This window comes from Neovison vison, chromosome 4, assembly GCF_020171115.1.
Source record: "Neovison vison isolate M4711 chromosome 4, ASM_NN_V1, whole genome shotgun sequence".
Taxonomy (NCBI): domain Eukaryota; kingdom Metazoa; phylum Chordata; class Mammalia; order Carnivora; family Mustelidae; genus Neogale; species Neogale vison.
The window spans coordinates 164,651,282-164,669,753 of record NC_058094.1 but is presented as its reverse complement, the minus strand read 5'-3'; the positions used below and the strand labels follow the sequence as shown (position 1 = coordinate 164,669,753).

The 18,472-nt window shown below is 42.6% G+C and overlaps 1 protein-coding gene across 2 annotated transcripts; it reads left to right on the top strand.

Annotated features, from left to right (window-relative positions):
- Positions 1-2,014: 2,014 nt before the first annotated feature.
- On the top strand, positions 2,015-16,856 carry ASNS (asparagine synthetase (glutamine-hydrolyzing)). 2 transcript variants are annotated; one of them, XM_044246087.1, is made up of 13 exons: positions 2,015-2,117; positions 4,381-4,416; positions 5,001-5,272; positions 9,504-9,741; positions 10,912-11,097; positions 11,320-11,421; positions 11,868-11,995; positions 13,070-13,196; positions 13,733-13,839; positions 14,291-14,391; positions 15,471-15,552; positions 15,641-15,796; positions 16,512-16,856. In XM_044246087.1, the coding sequence occupies exons 3-13, from the start codon at positions 5,024-5,026 to the stop codon at positions 16,719-16,721; spliced, it is 1,686 nt and encodes a 561-aa protein (XP_044102022.1). In that variant the 5' UTR covers positions 2,015-2,117; positions 4,381-4,416; positions 5,001-5,023; the 3' UTR covers positions 16,722-16,856. The 2 variants fall into 2 exon arrangements, with proteins under 2 accessions (XP_044102022.1, XP_044102023.1); XM_044246088.1 differs by lacking the exon at positions 2,015-2,117 and adding an exon at positions 2,464-2,743.
- Positions 16,857-18,472: the final 1,616 nt, after the last annotated feature.

Genomic DNA, 18,472 nt, shown 5'->3' with positions numbered 1-18,472 from the left:
AGGGTGATGTAGGGAAGTGTTTAATTACTATATTACACACCTGAAATAACACTGTATGTTAGCTAACTGGAATTAAAATTAAAACTTACACTAAAAAAAGAAAAACGGCTTCTGAGGACAAGTCTTTCCCTGTACGGCATAACAAATCTGAGGGCAATACTGGTACCAGTTCAACGATGCCTTTAAAATAGAGAGTTTTCCCTTTCAAATTCTCAGTGCAGGAAATAAAAAGGAGAAAGGTAATGATCCAATATAGGAGTGGGGATGAAATGTGGAAAAAGTATATTTAATCCTGAATATAAGTCATTCGTGTGTAGCAAAAATAAGAGAGGCTATGTGAGCTCCTTGCCCTTCTGTCAGTGTCTCTGGTTTGACGCAGTGTCTCTGGTATGAGCCAGCTTTTCTTGTTAATCTAGTCCACAGGCAGAATATGATTAGAAGAGCACATCTTGTGGATCCAGGCAAACCCAATTTCACATCCTGGATCTCCAAGTATTAGGTGGGTGAATCTGGATAATTCTAACTGGTGTAATGTAAAAAGATCCAGATTGCAAAGTTATTTTGAGTTTCAAAAAGACAGATTGATGTTGTGTGGAATGAAAAAAAATTTTCTTCTTGGGTGCTATGGCTCCAAAGAATGCTCATCACTTTAGTGTTTAGAATTTCAGCGCTGGAATGACCCCAGTAACCTCTAACTTCCTTTCAAAGATGGAAACCCAGAGAGGTTATAGGACATGCCTATGGTCATAGAAGAAGTTAGTGGTATAATTCAGACTGGAATTCCATTCTTTCCAGAAAGTGACATTTGTCAATGACAAAATAGGAGGAGGAATCAAATTGAACCGAATACAGGTTTGAGAATCTACCTAGTGGTATCCATTGAGCTGATGATGAGACTCAAAGGTGAAGTCAGGTGCCACCAGGAAGGTGGCATTCCAGTAGAAGGAGAATATAACCACATCACAAGTCTAACGATGATCCAACACAAAATACAAATACACTGAGCTGTCTGTCCAGAGGAAGGAGGAATTATGTCTGAGGTAGAAGACATAGTGAAATCTATATAGTAGTTAATAAAAAGATATCCTTCCAGCTCTTCTTGTCTGCCCCCTTGTTTATTAATAGAACAGATATTTCTTTATCCACATCTATGTATCAGATGCTCTCTTAGTAGTTAAGGAGAAACTAAAGTACAGGTTTCCCTGTTATCTCGAAGTAGAGCATTCCTAGGAAAACATTTGATAGGCAGAAATGACATAAAATGAAGAAGCAGTTATCATGAATTTACATGGAAAATTTGAGTTTTCTCAGACCCCAAAATCACATCTCTTAGGCCTTTCTGATACCTAAGGACACATCCTGCTAATGAATGCACAAAATGAACAGATAAAGCACGGATGCCCATAGACGTTGCTCAAGGCTACGGCCCCTTGACTCTGAGTGTAGTTCTGGGGAAGGAACGCCTCGGTGCCCTCCTTGCTGTTCCATCCACGGTGCCTCTGTTCTGGCTGGCTGCAAACTAAATGCTGAATGCTATTTTTGCTTCTTGCCTTTTCCCCCAAAGAAAAAAATCCTCTTTGGATTTCTTTCAGGTAGCGAAAACAGGTACTAATGTGGGTCTTTTGTAAAAGCAAGGTGGCATACCATGAACTTTAGAAAAGCAGTTGATACCTGGATGCCTAAAAACTTTGTAATTAACGATATGAGGGAGATCTGCTGCAGAGGGGCTGCTGCAATCAATTTAGTGATGATTTCCCCAAGAATGAACCAAGTGCAGAAGACCCCCTAATTGTCAGGGCAGCAGGTAAGGTCCTGGTCCTAGGTGTCAGTGGGGCACCTGGCTGGACCTCTGAGACTATCCTTCAGCAGGTGCACTAACACTTTAAGGAGCTGGAAAGCCGCAGTTCCTCCTTGGTCCCCGCTCCTCCTCCGCCCAGCCAAGGTCTGGCATTGTGGGCCACGCCCCTGCGCGCTGGTTGGTCCTCACAGACATGATGAAACTTCCCGCAAGCATTACAGGAGCGAGGCCCGTATAAAGTCACAGGAAGCCCGCCGCCCGGCCCGCCTCTGCAGCTTCTACCTGGCATCCCCTCGCTGTTCTCTCCGTCCGAGCCCAGGTAAGCCAGGCTCTACCGACCAGCGCAGCGCCCTCCCAGCGGGCCCCGGGGCCACCCCTGGAGGGCCGCCCCTGGAGGAGAGAGGAGGAGGTGACGCTGCAGCCTCGCTTGCACAGCGGAGGGCAGAAGCGGATGCAGGCGCCCGCCCGCGCCGCGGCTCCAGCGGGTAAAGGGGGCGGGGCCGATTGTTGCGCACCTGGGAGCTAGCCGAGAAGAAAGACTAGGATCTAGGTTTTCGGAGCGAGGGATCAAGTGAAAGACGGAGGGGAGGCCGGGCTGCGGCCCACTTTGGCCCCTATAAATTCTTACAGTTTTTTTTTTTTTTTTGTATTATATTGCGTGGAAGCCTGTGGAAATTTTCGCAGTCTGGGCGCTCTGCGGTGGACCCGCCAGAGGGTGCACGTGGCTGGAGCTCAGTTGGAGTTTCGCGCTGTCTCTTGGTCGGGGTCTCCCAGCGTCGGTCAAAGCCTAAGGGGTCTGCACTTAGCCCCTCACCTCTGGCTTCCCACACCTTTTGGCTCCCCTCTCCTTTCCCCGTCCCCCTACCCCAGACTACAAGACTCAACAAGTGACTTGATGAACCAACCCCACCTAGGAGAGATCTGTTCAGGGCGACGGGCGGAGCGGTATGGAAAAAAGCAAAAGAACTAACATTTCTTTCTCAATGGTATCCATTCTGTAGGGCTGGTTTCAGATTAATGTTACTATTTTGAAGAAAAAGACCGTTTTCTGCTGGGCCCTTGGCCTATATTATTCCTTCATGGGCCATTGTCCTGGGTGCCTTGACTTAACAATTTAAAAGCACTCATAACTCTTTTTTTCATTGATTGGCCACATTACTGTAAGATTAGTTAAAAGTAACTTAAGTCTTGAACTTGTGCAGGAGTTGGTTGCTGATACCTTAATGTAAAATAAAACAATATGGTGAAGTTTTTAGTTGGTAAGCAGCATGGAAATCAAATGCACGGAAGCAGCACTGTCCAATTCAGTCCGCATGTAACTATCGAGAACTTGAAATGCTGACTCGCCCGAATTAAGGTGTGTTAAGTGTAAAACACACCAGATGTTGACGACTTAATAAAGGCAATGTAAAGTATCTTGTCAATAATTTGTTATACTGATTATATTGAAATACCTTTTTTGGTGCATTGTGTTAAATTATATTTAAAGTTGTCTTCCCTTTTTCTCTTTTCTTTTTTAATGGGCCTACTGGTATTTTTACAATTCCATATTGGCTTACATTTCTGGACGGCACTGTTCTAAAAGTTTATGAGGAAGTGCAGAAAATTACAGGGAACAGGTAATAGCAGTAGGAAAAAACATTGTAAGTAGGACCTTTGCAAGTAAGCCCAAGTCCAACAAAAATAGGTAGTAGTTTTAATGTGCTTTTTCCTGCTGGGAAAGGCAAGTGTGCTTCACTAATGTGTGTTTCCCTTCTTTCCCCTCCGTTTTAGTGCTTAGTGTGTGTTCCTTATGCAGGTTTAATAATGGGATTCGCTAAGTGGCATTAGGAAGACTGGTAAATGATTCACTAATGACCTCTTGTGATTTTCAAAGCAATTTCTCAGGCCATTTTTAACTGGTATAGAGGAAAAGATACATGGCTTATCAGTCATCTCACTTAAATCTACGTGAATTTCTCAAATGTCTTATTAGAGCCTATTTGGCAAAGTGCATGGAAGGGACTGCATAGGACATTTCCAAGTTGTTTGAGTCACTATTAATTTTTGTTAGTTTGATGTGGTCTCATTAGAAAGCTAAACAAAGCTTTGGTTCATTTAGATGCAAACGCCCTGAGAGGATTACCCAAAGTGACTGATGTAACTTGAATATATGTATATATTTTCTTGAGAATTTTTGTCCCAAATTAGGTTTGCTGCAAATTTGCAGTCAAGATACCCAAATAAGTTTCTAAGTGTGAGATATTTTGGTAAAATAACTGTTTTGAGTTGGCAGCAGCTAAATAAAATGGCCCTTTATTTCACAGTTGAGAATATGAAATTGCAAGGAAATGTCCATCGGAATTGTTTGCTTTTTGGCCTATAGGGATTGCCACGTTGTTTTTCAGAGATGTCGGTGTTTGTGTCCTATCTGCTTTGCTTTCCTATGAACCAAGACAACTTTAAGACAAAATACTTGAGAACATTTGTGTCATTTAGGACATTTGGATGGTGAACATTACGTATTTCTGTCAACTTAAAATGCTTTTTGTTATACAGCCAAGATATCTGATATCAGACATGCCTTTCTTTTTTCTCTTTAGAATTTCTTTCATCACGTTTGAGTAAATCACTTAGAGGTAAGCAAGAAGTTGTGAAATGCTTATAATGGTTGTGTATCTTAACACTTGAGCAATATATATGATCTTTTTTACCCGCTAGACTCGATGTGCAGTTGGTATAGGTAAAGACAGGACGTTTAATTGTCAAAGAGACCCGAGAGGGGACTGTATTAGTAATTTGGGGAGTCTCTTGGATTTTTGAGGGCTTCTGAGGTTCTGAGATGGAGAGAGTGGGACGGGGATCTCTCACTAGGTTGGAGCCAGCCCGCATATGTATCTGACCTTAGGAAGTAAACCTCGAGTGTGGCCTCGCTCCCCCAAGCTCTAGCTGGCCAATTCCATGGTGAGAGAGATGCAGGCATTGACGGGGTGCCAGACTGCTACTGCTGGATGGAAAGATCATGCGTCTTTTCTGAATACTTGTATGTAAATTAAATCATTCTCAACTCCTCTGTGCCTGCCAACCTAGTGGAAAATTGCTGTAGACGAGATAGTTTAAATGTCAGTCTTTGAAGTGGTTGATACCAGTTTTTGGAATCAAGATTTAATACAGACTTGGATTGGGTATTGAATATTTAACTGGCCTGCTCTTTTCTCCATAGAAAGCCCATAGCCCCATTGCACCATGTGTGGGATTTGGGCCCTCTTTGGCAGTGATGACTGCCTTTCTGTGCAGTGCCTGAGTGCTATGAAGATTGCACACAGGGGTCCAGATGCATTTCGTTTCGAGAATGTTAATGGATATACCAATTGCTGCTTTGGATTTCATCGGTTGGCTGTGGTTGACCAGCTGTTTGGAATGCAGCCAATTCGAGTAAAGAAATATCCTTATCTCTGGCTCTGTTACAACGGTGAAATCTACAACCACAAGAAGGTAAATAAAACAAAACCAGAAGGTATCTGAATGTGATTAAACCTCAGAGCTAGTTGGTTATAAACTTTTATGTACTTCATGTAAAGCTTTTTACTTCTCCAACAATTTCCATGTTCATTATCTCATTTGCTCCAATTATAAGGATGATGCACTGAGACTCAAGAGGTCAAATGAGTTGGACACACACACACACAAATGAGGATTACAATTCTTTAACTCTCAGTACTTTTTTTTCCTATTATTAATTTGAATATTAATCAGAGCCCGTGTTTGGTGCTGGGGATACAATAGTAGGTATGAGAGGTAGTTCTGCACTCTGATGGAGCTTATTCCATTACCAAGCAAAGAAAAAAAATCCCTGTACCTATGACTGATATTCTGAAAATATGGATGATAGGGGAGATCCAGTGATCAGAGAAGACCTCTGGAGGAACTGCCACCTGAACCGATACCTGATGCACCATGATCAACTAGGGGGGCTGGGAAGAACTTCTCCTGCAGAGGGAATAGCATGTATAGAAGTCTGAGGAAGGAAGCAGTCCTGGGATTGTCAGATGTGAACAAGGGGTAAGGTGGGCAAGGTGGGGTGAGGGTGGACAGGACCCGATCAAGCAGGACTTGGTAAGGAGTTAGAATATCATTCTAAGAGCTGTAAGACAGGAGGACTTTAGGGCAGGTATAGAGTTCAGTAGTTGAGAGGTCATCATCCTTGTAGCTTTTATATGAGGCTGCCCTCAATGATATTTATTATCATAAGTGCATTTATTATCATTAAGTGCATACTGCACTTAAATAGAACGGCAAGACAGAAGGGTGGCCAGAGGAAACAGTGCGGGAAGTGATTTTCTAGCAGCATTAAAATTGGAACAGCTTTCTAATCTGGGGAAAGCTTACTCAAGATGAGAGTGGTAAGAGGGGGGAAATTCTGACCCCAGGAAGACACATTGGCTAAGAGCTTTCCAATCTGGAATTATTTGGCTAGTGTTTCATACATCTTTTAAATCTAAAATTTCCAAGTGATTTTTTGTTCGCCACCCTCCTCCCCGGCTTTTATTTTTGAGAATTTCAAACATATATTAAAAACAAAAAAACCCAAAAGTAAGAACCTAGATTGTATAACTATTAATGTTTTGCCCTATTTGACTTATTTTTCTCTTTCTGTATATACACCTAGGCATTAATTTTTTGGCTGAATCATGTTAGTATGCTACAAATATTGTGATACTTTACTCCTAAATATATAAGCACTTATCTCTTCAAAATTAGGGCATTCCTCTACCTAACACCAATATTGTTAAACCTAAGAATCAATACTATAATTTAATACTCAGTTCATACTAAATTACTGCGAGTTGGCCAAGAATTTCTTTTTTTTTTTTTTAAGTTTTTATTTTTTTGGCGAGGGAGGGTGGAAGAAGGGCAGAGGGAGAGAGAGAATCTTAAGCAGATTCCTTGCCCAGCAAGGAACCCCACATGAGGCTTGATCTCACAACCCTGAGATTACAACCTGAGTGGAAATTAAGAGTCTAGATGCTTAACCCACTGAGCCACCCAAACACCTCTGTCAAGAACATCTTTATAGTTGCTTTGTTTTGTTTGAAGCCAGACATCATTCACACTGTTTCTTGGTATTTTTTGAGTCTTGTTATGTCATGTCAATCATTCACAAATAAGGATTTACATTCTAGTCACCCTTTGGATGTTTTTATCTCTGGACAGTGGCTTTTGCCATTGTTGTCTGCTTATAGGAATAATCTACTTTTTTTTTTTAAGATTTTATTTATTTATTAGAGAGAGAGAGCACGAGAGGTGGGAGGGTTAGAGGGAAAAGCAGACTCCCCACTGAGCAGAGAGCCCGATGTGAGACTCGATCCTGGGATCCCAGGATCATGACTTGAGCTGAAGATCGTTGCTTAACCAACTGAGCCACCCAGGCGCCCAGAATTCTCTACTTTTAATAGGCTTCTCATTAGAGAAGTTTTATAGTTAACTCAGCAGATTCCTTTCATACATTTCTTAAGAGCATATTATACACAGGCATCATTTTTCTAGGTGCTTGGAGATGAAATGGTGAACAAAAAAGTAAGAATGGATTTCACAGCAGTGAGAGTTCAGGAAGGAACAGTTGACTCCTTTCTTACTAAGCCAAGTTAGTACCATACACGTGAGAATGCTGGGTTGGATTATGGCACTATTAACCTTTCACCTTAAATGACATAGGAAATACCTTGTTGAACTTGAACAACATTTCTGCTTTTACATATTTTATTTAGAAGTTAGAAAATGGTATTTCAAAAGTGTTTTTATTCTAAATTCATCAAATACGTTGTATTTTCAAAAGCATAGACATTCCATTACTTCTACTAGTCATCTAAGTGTATGCAGCGTGAGCAGCCAGAAATTAGACGAAAGAGGAGGATGGCCATTTTCGGTTTACGTAAAGTCTGCTGCAACGGAAACTCCAAAGCCCCTTTCTTTCTTTCTTTCTTTATTTATTTATAACAAAAAGAAAACTGACTCTTGCTAATAAAAGATAGCTAGAGGTGTGCTGGGCATGGAGGAAGAATAAATGAAGGAGAGGAGGACTCTGAGTAGAGGCTGGGGCAGGGAGGAGTCTCTGCGGGGAGCATAAGGGGCTTGCAAACAGCAAGTTGGAGGGCAGTGTGATATCTGTGTGGGGGACAAGAGAACGGGGGCTTTTATCTCCGTGCAGCTTTTACCGAGTGTTTTTTTCAGGAGACTGGAAAGCGGTACCTGGGAGTCATTAAGCAATAACTTTCCTGCAGGGTTTAGCTCAGGAGCAGTGCTGACTTGGTGGCAGTGGTGGGATAGATTGAGGGAAGACCTTGCTCACCAAAATCACTGACTGCTTTAGGGTATACTCATCCTTCAGATGCCTAAGCCCAAAAGGGTCCACAGAAGACTGCTTTCCAAGCCCCACCTGCTAGTGCCAGGGACTCCCCTGAGAGTCTCTCAGAGTAGGGGGAGGGCAACAGGAAGTGGCTCTGTAGTCCCTGGAGGCAGCCAAAGCCCATTTTGGGGGTCATTCTGAGTGCCCAGAGACAGTTTCACAAATCCTAGAGTATGTTTAATTGTGAAGCATGTTTATAGGTCATATGTAGACAAACATTTTAGAAATATGTTTTAAATATCAAAACGTACCTAGGATTTCCACCTTATTTTGTTCATGTGAACCTCTTCTCTCTCCACTGTCAGCCAAAAATAGGAGTAAGTTCACAGAAAGAGCAACTCCAAGGACTTCACCCTCACAGTTTGCAGTGGTGATGGAGAGCCACAGGGTCCGGGTGTCCTGTAATCAAACCCTCTCCCTGTGCACTTGGTGTGATCGTGACCATCACTTTGCTGTGCCTTTGGGGCATGTGGGCTTCTAATGTGCCTCTGTCATTTTGTCTCTCAGTGAGAAGTAGCTTTAATGCCACTGCAGTGGTAGGAGGACTGAATATCACAGTCCTCCCCTGGGGGCCAGCAGGTTTGTTTAGATCATGTGTCTTTATCATTGTGATGGAATCATCTATTTGCTGGGGATCATACAGACTATGTTTGTCCTTTAAAAAAAAAAAAAAAAAAAAGATTTTACTTACTTATTTGACAGAGAGGGAGAGAGAAAGAGAGCACGCACAAGTAGGAGGAGGAGCCAAGGGGGAGGGAAAATCAAATTTCCTGCTTAGCAGGGAACCTAACATGGGGCTCCATCCCAGGACCCCAGGCCAAAGGCAGATGCTTAACCTACTGAGCCACCTAGATGGCCATTTGTCCTTTTGCTTTCCATTTTCATAGGCAGGTTTTGGAGACTGAACTGGAACAACCTTAGCTGATACTCTGTTCCAAAGTCAAAGTATTACAGTGTGGAAGCACACTAAAAAGTGTCATGGCAACTGGGGGCAACCTATTTGCTTCAACTTACATATAAATATGTATGTATTACAGACATAGCACATATCTAAGGTGACTTTCTGTCCACGCATGACTCTTTGGATGCATTGCCTTCATCAGAATGTAACTAAAATTTTCACGGGTTTAGCTTTATGTTACAAAGAATTTGCAGAATTGTGACTTCAAACAAGTTATATTTTGGTAATGCCATGATTCTTCTAAATCACTGAAGTGCATGCTTCTAGAACGTAGAAATACTGAACCAACTTTGCAGTGAAAAACTATTTGTGAGTGCACACAGATTCTAACATGTTGCTTTTGCTGCTGTTTTTCAAAGCTGCAACAACATTTTGAATTTGAATACCAGACCAAAGTGGATGGTGAGATAATCCTTCATCTATATGACAAAGGAGGAATTGAGCAAACAGTTAGTATGTTGGATGGGGTGTTTGCATTCATTTTATTGGATACTGCCACTAAGAAAGTGTTCCTGGGCAGAGATACTTACGGAGTCAGGCCTTTGTTTAAAGCCATGACGGAAGATGGATTTTTGGCCGTGTGTTCAGAAGCTAAAGGTAATTAGAGAATTTTTCTGTAGGTTTTCATTATTGCTCTGGTTTTGTGTTTCCCTCTAGATCCTATTTGCAATTCCCTTGGTGGGCAGTCCAGAGGTTTTCAAGCAACTATTTGTCAGTGCTTTTAGAATAATGTATCTAAAACTAATCTGTTCATGGTATTCCCTGGTTAAAACTTTTTTTTTTTTTTTTAAAGATTTTATTTATTTATTTGACAGAGAAAGATTACAAGTAGGCAGAGAGGCAGGCAGAGAGAGAGAGGAGGAAGCAGGCTCCCTGCCGAGCAGAGAGCCCAATACGGGACTCGATCCCAGGACCCTGAGCTCATGACCTGAGCCGAAGGCAGCGGCTTAACCCACTGAGCCACCCAGGTGCCCCAGGTTAAAACTTTTTTTAATTAACTCCTCACCTCCCATAGGGGTTGTATGGCTCTGTTGCAGTCTGCTGGGTAGTGATGGGATCTGGGTCCAGTCTGGTCTTTGAATTCAGTATGACAGATTACTGGGCTGACACACTCAAATTGTAAATCATAATGAGTATTTGATAGGCTGTTCCTACTTAGAACAGAACATCGATTTTGTATCAAAGATCATGGTGGTGTCAATTTGGTTACTCACTGTGAAAATTTATTGAGGAAATTTAGATTATACTGTTAATACACAGTATATAATAACTAGTAAAGGGATAGATACCCGACTTAATGTCCAACTTTAAAGTACCTCATACTGGATTTATTTGCTTGTCAAAGGTCCAGGAACCACAGCTGTTTTCTTAAAATACCTCAAAGAAATGACAGCCAGGATATCGTAAAATGAATAATTTCAAGTCCCTCTCCTTGCTTAGTGTATCTTTTGTTTTTATACTTAATTTATTATAGAAAATAGGTTTTCTTGATCTGAAATTTCAGCATGGGAGAAGAAAGGGAACATTGGAGATTTTCCTATTGCTCTGAAATACTAGAAATCAGTGTAGCCTTGTTCAACATCTCTGTACCATTGTGATCTCTCTTGTAAGTAGATAGTAAGATTAGGTTAATTTTCCCCTGTTTTGCTGATATAATAGACATGTGTTTGTACGAAAAAGGGAAGTAGGAATTTAGAGGACAGTAAGTTACCTGTGAGAGTTAGTGTGAATGGTAGCATGAGTAAAATTCTTTTTTGGAATTTGTAGGCCTTGTTAACCTGAAGCACTCCACAACTCCTTTTTTAAAAGTGGAGCCTTTTCTCCCGGGACACTATGAAGTTTTGGATTTAAAGCCCAATGGCAAAGTTGCCTCCGTGGAAATGGTCAAATACCATCACTGCAGAGAAGAGCCTCTGCATGCCCTCTACGACAACGTGGAGAAGCTGTTCCCAGGTACTAGAGCAAACGCCCACCGGAAATGATACTTTCCTGTCACTAGAACGGGTCACGTGTGAAGAGCTATTTCCTGTTTCATGTGGATGTGGCGCACTGGGCTTTGGCAAAGTCCCCAGTTGAGCACGTCATCATGATAGATAGATGAGTGTGTACCTCGTTTCAGTAAATAATTCAGCCCAAGATTTTCTGGAACCATTTGCTTACTTTATGTGATTGTAGGTTTTGAGATAGAAACCGTGAAGAATAACCTGCGGATCCTTTTTGACAATGCCATCAAGAAACGCTTGATGACAGACCGAAGGATTGGCTGCCTTTTATCAGGTGAAGGCTGTTAAAACACCTAACTATACTGAATGTGTATTTAAGTAAATGGCTTGTAGCCATCCCTGAGATTTTGACGATAGAATATTGAGGGTTTAATCTTTCTCTCCATCAGAGGATGAAAATGTTTTACATAAGCTGCATTTAATAGTCACACTAATACAGCAACGTCTGCTTACATTACAATTACTGGGATGAGCGAGCTAATAAACATTCTTCAGAATCGTGTCTAGTGATTTTTTTTTTTTAACCAATTCAATTACTGCAACCATTATCTCGGGTTATATATATTAGATTGTTTTCTTTGATTAAAGTTGATTTTTAGTTTATAAAACTTGGGGATTTTAAATGGCAAAACTCTCGTCTTGGGGCTTCACAGGATTGTAAATCCTACCTGCTCCTCTTACACAAGGCAGGTAACCCGTGTACTTCCGGTCTCGCTACAGGGGGCTTAGATTCCAGTTTGGTTGCTGCCACCCTGTTAAAGCAGCTAAAAGAGGCCCACGTTCAGTACCCTCTCCAGACATTTGCAATTGGTATGGAAGACAGTACTGATTTACTGGCTGCTAGGAAGGTAAGACACTGTCTCTGCCCATTATGTAATTCAGACAGACGTGTTAGCATAACAATCAGCCCCATAATTAATGATTCTGTGCTTCTGCTCCTGTATTGACTCAGGAAATTATTTTAAATTTAAATATATTAAAATGGAATGAAATGCCTGTTGAATATCAACAGTGTTGCACGCTGTTCTCTAGATAATTCTACCAAGGCCCATGCAGGCCTCATAAAAACCTAACGATAATAATTCTTCTTGAACATAATGGCATGGTATAGTGGTTAGGACTGCACGCTGTGGAGCCTGACCACTGGTTTCAAATCCTACTTCCACCATGTAATTCCTCATTTGTGTAATGGGAGTAATAGTAACTACTGTGGGATAGTTTTGTGGTGAAAATGATGTAATTCGTCTAAAATGCATAGGATAGAACACAGCATGTAGTAAGTACCCTGTAAATGTTAGCTGTTTTTTTGTTTTGTTTTGTTTTTTAATAAAGCATCGTGTGTTAGGATTATGGGCAGGGGGGACCTTCTACATATTCAGTGTTTAGGAGACCTTTTTCCTAGTCTGGAAGAGCTTATGTAGAGTGGAAGAGAAAGAGCTAGAATGCAGTCTCAAGCAAGCTGATCAATGCTGAAAGAATCCAAAATAACCAAAGAAAAAAAAGGGGAGGTGGCATTTCCTTTAGGAATAATATCCTGAATGTAATATAAAACATTACTGGAGGGCCAGTGAGGGCCAAGTTTATAGTGGGGCCCTGTCAGACTAGAGAGAAAGGAGGGGGGTCTCTTAGGGGTGTAGGTCACACTAACTGTGCAGTACTCTGGACAGTTAGGTGGAAGTGTTGGAGTGGGAAGAGCTGATGGGCCGTCTGCCTCTTAGCTGAGTCGTGGCACAGACTGGAGGAGGCCAGGAAACCTGACTGGGGAACCTTGTATGCGGTGGCCTGGAGAATCATTGCCTCCTATTTTGCCTGGTTTGTTTTTCACTGTTGTTAACTTACTGCGTTGTGAACTACTGTCATGTTTCCTTCTCAAAGGCAGTTCTTTTAAGTCACAAGTATATGGATGTTTCTTAAATAATCAGGTGGCAAATCACATTGGGAGTGAACACCATGAAGTCCTCTTTAATTCTGAGGAAGGCATTCAGGTCTTGGATGAAGTCATATTTTCCTTGGAAACTTACGATATTACGACCGTTCGTGCTTCAGTAGGTAAGGTGTTTTAGGACATTAAAAAAATTTTTTTTCTAAAGATTTTATTTAGTTGAGAGCGAGAATGAGAGAGAGAGAGAGTGCACGCATGAGAGGGAAGAGGTCAGAGGGCGAAGCAGACTCACGGCTGAGCAGGGAGCCCGATGTAGGCCCCGATCCCAGGACTCCAGGATCATGACCCAAGCTGAAGGCAGTCGCTTAACCAACTGAGCCACCCAGGCGCCCCTCAAAAACATTTTTAATACTAAAAAAAAAAAAGGTATAAGGGTTAAAAGATTATTTTAAACAATAGTTTAAAACAAAGTACTTAAGAACAAATGCAAATAATTCTAGAATGGTTTTGGGCTATTTCATGGCAGCAGTACAGCTTCTACATTAGGTACATTAAAATGGCTTATAGATAAAAAGTCGTTATTTTGGAAGCCAGTATATAAATACAGAGTTTAAGTAAAACTCAGTAGCTTCTGTAAGCCAAAGAGAAAGCATTTTTGGTGGAGAGTTACGTTGATGTGAACAATTTCTCTCTCTCTTCCAAGGTATGTACTTAGTTTCCAAGTACATTCGGAAGAACACAGATAGCGTGGTGATCTTCTCCGGGGAAGGCTCAGATGAGCTGACGCAGGGTTACATATATTTCCACAAGGTAAGCGTTCTGAGATGGAGGGATATTGGTGCGAGGCTAGGAAAAGTGAACTGTTTGACTGCTTGCTGTCCTCTCTTGTCACTGTAGCCCTAACAGTGTCTTGTGATGTAGATGAGGAAACCGATTCCTGTCTGCTTTGTCAGGGGAGAAATAATCTGCATTCTTGGGGACCGGTTGAGCATGAGAATCACCGTTCTGATACTTGTTACTATCGTGCGGCAGCATGGTTATTGCCCACAGTGTCCGTTTCATTGCCTGACCTCAACCGTTTGGTGTGAAGGGGGGCCTGGTGTAGCAAGCAGGGACTCCCTTCCCCAGACCTTGCGTAGCTTTTTGTCTTACCGTGCTTAGAGCAGAAATGTGGGAGAGAGAGAGAAACACAGGCTGTTCCGTGAGCACAAAGCCAAGCTGTTGGTGTATTTGTAACTTCACCTGCTTGTTTGTCAAACAGGCTCCTTCTCCTGAAAAAGCCGAGGAGGAGAGTGAGAGGCTTCTGAAGGAACTCTACTTGTTCGATGTGCTCCGGGCAGACCGCACCACTGCTGCCCACGGGTAACTCAGTAGCTAAGAAGCAGTAGTAAAGATAGCCTTAAAAATCAAACAGTTCGGTGGCTGGTTATTTCTTTCAGTTGGTTAATATGTTGCAAAGTAGGACTTTTCAAGAGAAAATGAAGCTCTTCTCATTCAGAGTGTTACTGTGGTTCTGATGAGGGGACTGTAGGTTTAGACAGACTTTCTGCCTTTAAACACCGCCCCACTCCACTGCCATTGGAATGGAGAGGGAAGGCAGATGCAGCTCTTCCTAAGCCTTTTTAAGAGAAGTAAAAATTACACACCCCCATGAAACAAGGGTTGAGTGCCTGTTGGATGCTGTGTGGTCACAGGGCGGTCAAGATCCAAGAGGGCTGATTGGATTCCAGCAGGTTTCTATGAGACCATTTCTGGATGCCTAAAGTCGCTTTTTAGCTGGTCATGTTGGAGAATTCAAGACTCGTACTGTACATGATAGAAAACTGACATCAAATGTCTTAGTTGCATCTACCAAATCACACTGAGGCTGGGAAATAATAAAATACGGTGTGGGGAATGAACTGAATCCGTGGTTATTATCATATCCATTTGTCTTACCCAGAGTCACCAGGATTCAGGAAACATAATGCAGCCTTCGATGAAACACTGTAGATCAGTGGTTTATATTGAATGTTGTATGAAAACTAGTTATTTAGTAGTCAACAATTTTGAATTCTTACTGTTTTTAGTAAGATGAGAGATGGGCTCACCTATAAAAGATGTTGAGGCAGGAAGGTATAGGAAAAGTACATTCTCAACGATCTGGTCACTCATGATTCTTGCCTTTTTCTGCTTTTTGAGATGTGCACTTAGTTGTTTGTAGAAGGGAAAGTCAAATTATTGTCAGTTTGCCTCACTCCCTAGATAGTAAGCATCCCGTTTTGAATGAAGATTTTTGGGTTCACACAATAGTGTAGGATAATCAGGAGGACTGCAAAAATGACTTTATTGTCTTAACATTACTTAGAGGCTGGTTGATTTGCCAAGAAACTCTCAAGGACAGTCTGAACAGACAGGCATTAACTCTCCATTTTGATTTAGATTTTCTTTTTTCCTTTAAGCCTTGAATTGAGAGTCCCTTTCTTGGATCATCGATTTTCTTCCTATTACTTGTCTCTGCCACCAGATATGAGGATTCCTAAGGTAGGTGAATCAATCCAAGATAAAAAACTGTCCATTGATATCAAATATATTTGGAACTTTTACTAACAATCCTTTGTTTTCATGTCAGAATGGGATAGAAAAACATCTCCTGAGAGAGACCTTTGAGGACTCCAATCTGATACCTAAAGACATTCTCTGGCGGCCAAAAGAAGCCTTCAGTGATGGAATAACCTCAGTTAAGAATTCCTGGTTTAGGATTTTACAGGACTATATTGAACATCAGGTATAATGTCTTTAAAAATATTGTCTGGGGGCGCCTGGGTGGCTCAGTGGGTTAAAGCCTCTGCCTTCAGCTCAGGTCATGGTCTCAGGGCCCTGGGATTGAGCCCCACATCAGGCTCTCTGCTCGGCGGGGAGCCTGTTTCTTCCTCTCCCTGCCTGCTTCTCTGACTACTTGTAATCTCTGTCTATCAAATAAATAAATAAAATCTTTAAAATATATATATATATTGTCTGGAAGAGGACAGTGTGGAAATAGAATTGTAATCGCTGTTCATTTTGTGTTTAGCTTAAATGTTTTGTGTGTTGGAGAAATTCTCGGTAAACAATGCTTTTGTAAGAATTTCACAAGATTTACATAGCATGAAGGATTATGTAGTAACATCTAGAATTGAAAGAGCGAGAGTCTTACCCATTATCACTGACCTTCATTTACCACATCATTGTGTGCCTGCTGGGGGTCAGACATTAATAGGCATGAAAGAATAAAACTCAGAGCTACCCTCTGTTATAGACATTCACAAAAATGTTCTTTAAAAGTCACTGCAGCTGTGTATATTCTGGTATTTCAGCATATTCTAAGTGAAGGGTGATTCAAAGGGTCTCTTGGGCAATTACAGTCATGCCTTTTCATATCTTTGGTTGTTGCCATGAAGCCACGTTCAATATAAGGGTTTCTATGCCGTCTAAAAAACCTTTTTGTTTTTATGCTCTTCCAGGTTGATGATGCAATGATGGCAGCAGCAGCCCAAAAGTTTCCCTTCAACACTCCTAAAACCAAAGAAGGCTATTACTACCGTCAGATCTTTGAGCGCCACTACCCCGGCCGGGCCGACTGGCTGACCCATTACTGGATGCCAAGGTGGATCAACGCCACTGACCCTTCGGCCCGCACTCTGGCCCATTACAAGGCTGCTGCCAAAGCCTAGGTGCCCTCTGCACTCAGCCCTGCCAGGACACCTCCTCTTGTGAAGGGTTGGGGGCTCCAGGGCAGGAAGGGGAGTGGCAAGCATCAACCACTCGGGCTCATTGGGCATGAAAAAAATAAAAGTCTTAAATTGGAACCATTGCTATAGTTGCTTCTGCTCACGCAGCCCCTTTAGTAGAGGTAACCAGAAACTGAGCGGCTTTTACTGTTTACCAGTAAGGTAGAGAGTGAGCCTGGGAAAGGGGGGAGCTGGCTGACATTTGCAGGCATTAGCAGCTGCTCTAAGGCCGCTTTAGAAGACTTGGGCCCTGTGCCAACATGGCTCCCTTCCCATCCCGGCCTCCTCTTAGTGTGGCCTTCTCCCGGCCTCCCTCTGGCCTTTCTGTATTCCCAGCAGCTGGCCAGACGGCCTCTGCTGTGCCGAGGCCATCCATCCTCATCGTAGGCGGCCATGACAGCTCTATTTTATAAAATAGCAATTCTTACTTTCTGTTTTCTGTGGTGCCAACACCTTTTCTGCAGCTACTGTTCTAGGTCAGAGGTCAGCGGACTCTCAAGGGGCAGTAGGATTGCAAGCTTTGCAGACATCTGTTGGAACTGCTGGACTCCACGACTGCAGTGTAAAAGCCAGAGCCAATAGGCAAATAAGCGGGGATGGCTGTGTTCCAGAGTTCGTAAGCTCAGGCAGTGGGCTGGATTTGGCCTGTGGGCCCTAGTTCGTAGAGCCCTGTTGTAGAGAAACAACTCAAACCAAGCATTTGTGATGAAAGGAGAAAGCATTCTAAGCCTAAGCAAGAAAGAGTATAACAAGGAAACATTCAATGAATGGGTAGAAGATGCTCAGTTGAATGCTCATTGGTAGTGTAGGGATAACATTTTGAAATACATTATAAAGTTGGATCCCATTTAGTAGCAATTTTTTTTTTTTTGAAAGATTTTATTTATTTATTTGACAGATCACAAGTAGGCAGAGAGGCAGGCAGAGAGAGAGAGGAGGAAGCAGGCTCCCTGCTGAGCAGAGAGCCTGATCCGGGGCTCGATCCCAGGACCCAGAGATCATGACCTGAGCCGAAGGCAGCGGCTTAACCCACTGAGCCACCCAGGTGCCCTAGTAGCAACTTTTGAAGAGGTAAGTGCTGGCACGCAGGTCATCATAAAATGCTTGATGGGGGCGCCTGTGAATGGCTCAGTCAGTTAAGTGTCTGCCTTTGGTTCAGGTCATGATCCCGGGGTCCTGGGATCGAGCCCCGAATGGCCTCCTTGTTCAGTGGGGACTCTGCTTCTCCCTCTGCCTGCTGCTCCCCCTGCTTGTACATGTACTCTCTAATTAATAAAATCTTAAACTGCTTGATGGGAAGATCAAGCAGTCCAGGAGTTGAGCTTGGAAGTTGGAAGATGGGGACTGTCTGAGGCAACAGGCCCTCACTTATAATCTTCAAACATCTCTGGAAAGCTGAGGAAATGTCCTGAGTTAATACTGGGCGAGTCAGTAACAATCCTGTATTTGCAGGTGCTCCCAGTGCTCACACCTAGCATGACTGGGCTCTAGGCAAACCTATTCCTGGCCTAGGCACAGCCTGCCAAGCTAAGGGACACCAAGAGTGCAAGGGAAACAGGGTAGTGACTCGGCAGCATACATGAGGAGTAAGGGGTCCTGTAAACCATGAACCGCTAGTTTTTGAGCGTCGGAATTTGGTCCCTAGAGTCCCTAGAGAGCCGGCGTACACAATACCACCTGACAGGAGAGGTAGC

Bases quoted from the DNA above. Each gene is read 5' to 3' on its own strand.
- ASNS (XM_044246087.1), top strand. From the start codon at position 5,024: ATGTGTGGGATTTGGGCCCTCTTTGGCAGTGATGACTGCCTTTCTGTG. The intron at 11,098-11,319 runs GTACTAGAGCAA...ATGTGATTGTAG, and splicing joins CGTGGAGAAGCTGTTCCCAG to GTTTTGAGATAGAAACCGTG. The intron at 11,996-13,069 runs GTAAGACACTGT...TTAAATAATCAG, and splicing joins ATTTACTGGCTGCTAGGAAG to GTGGCAAATCACATTGGGAG.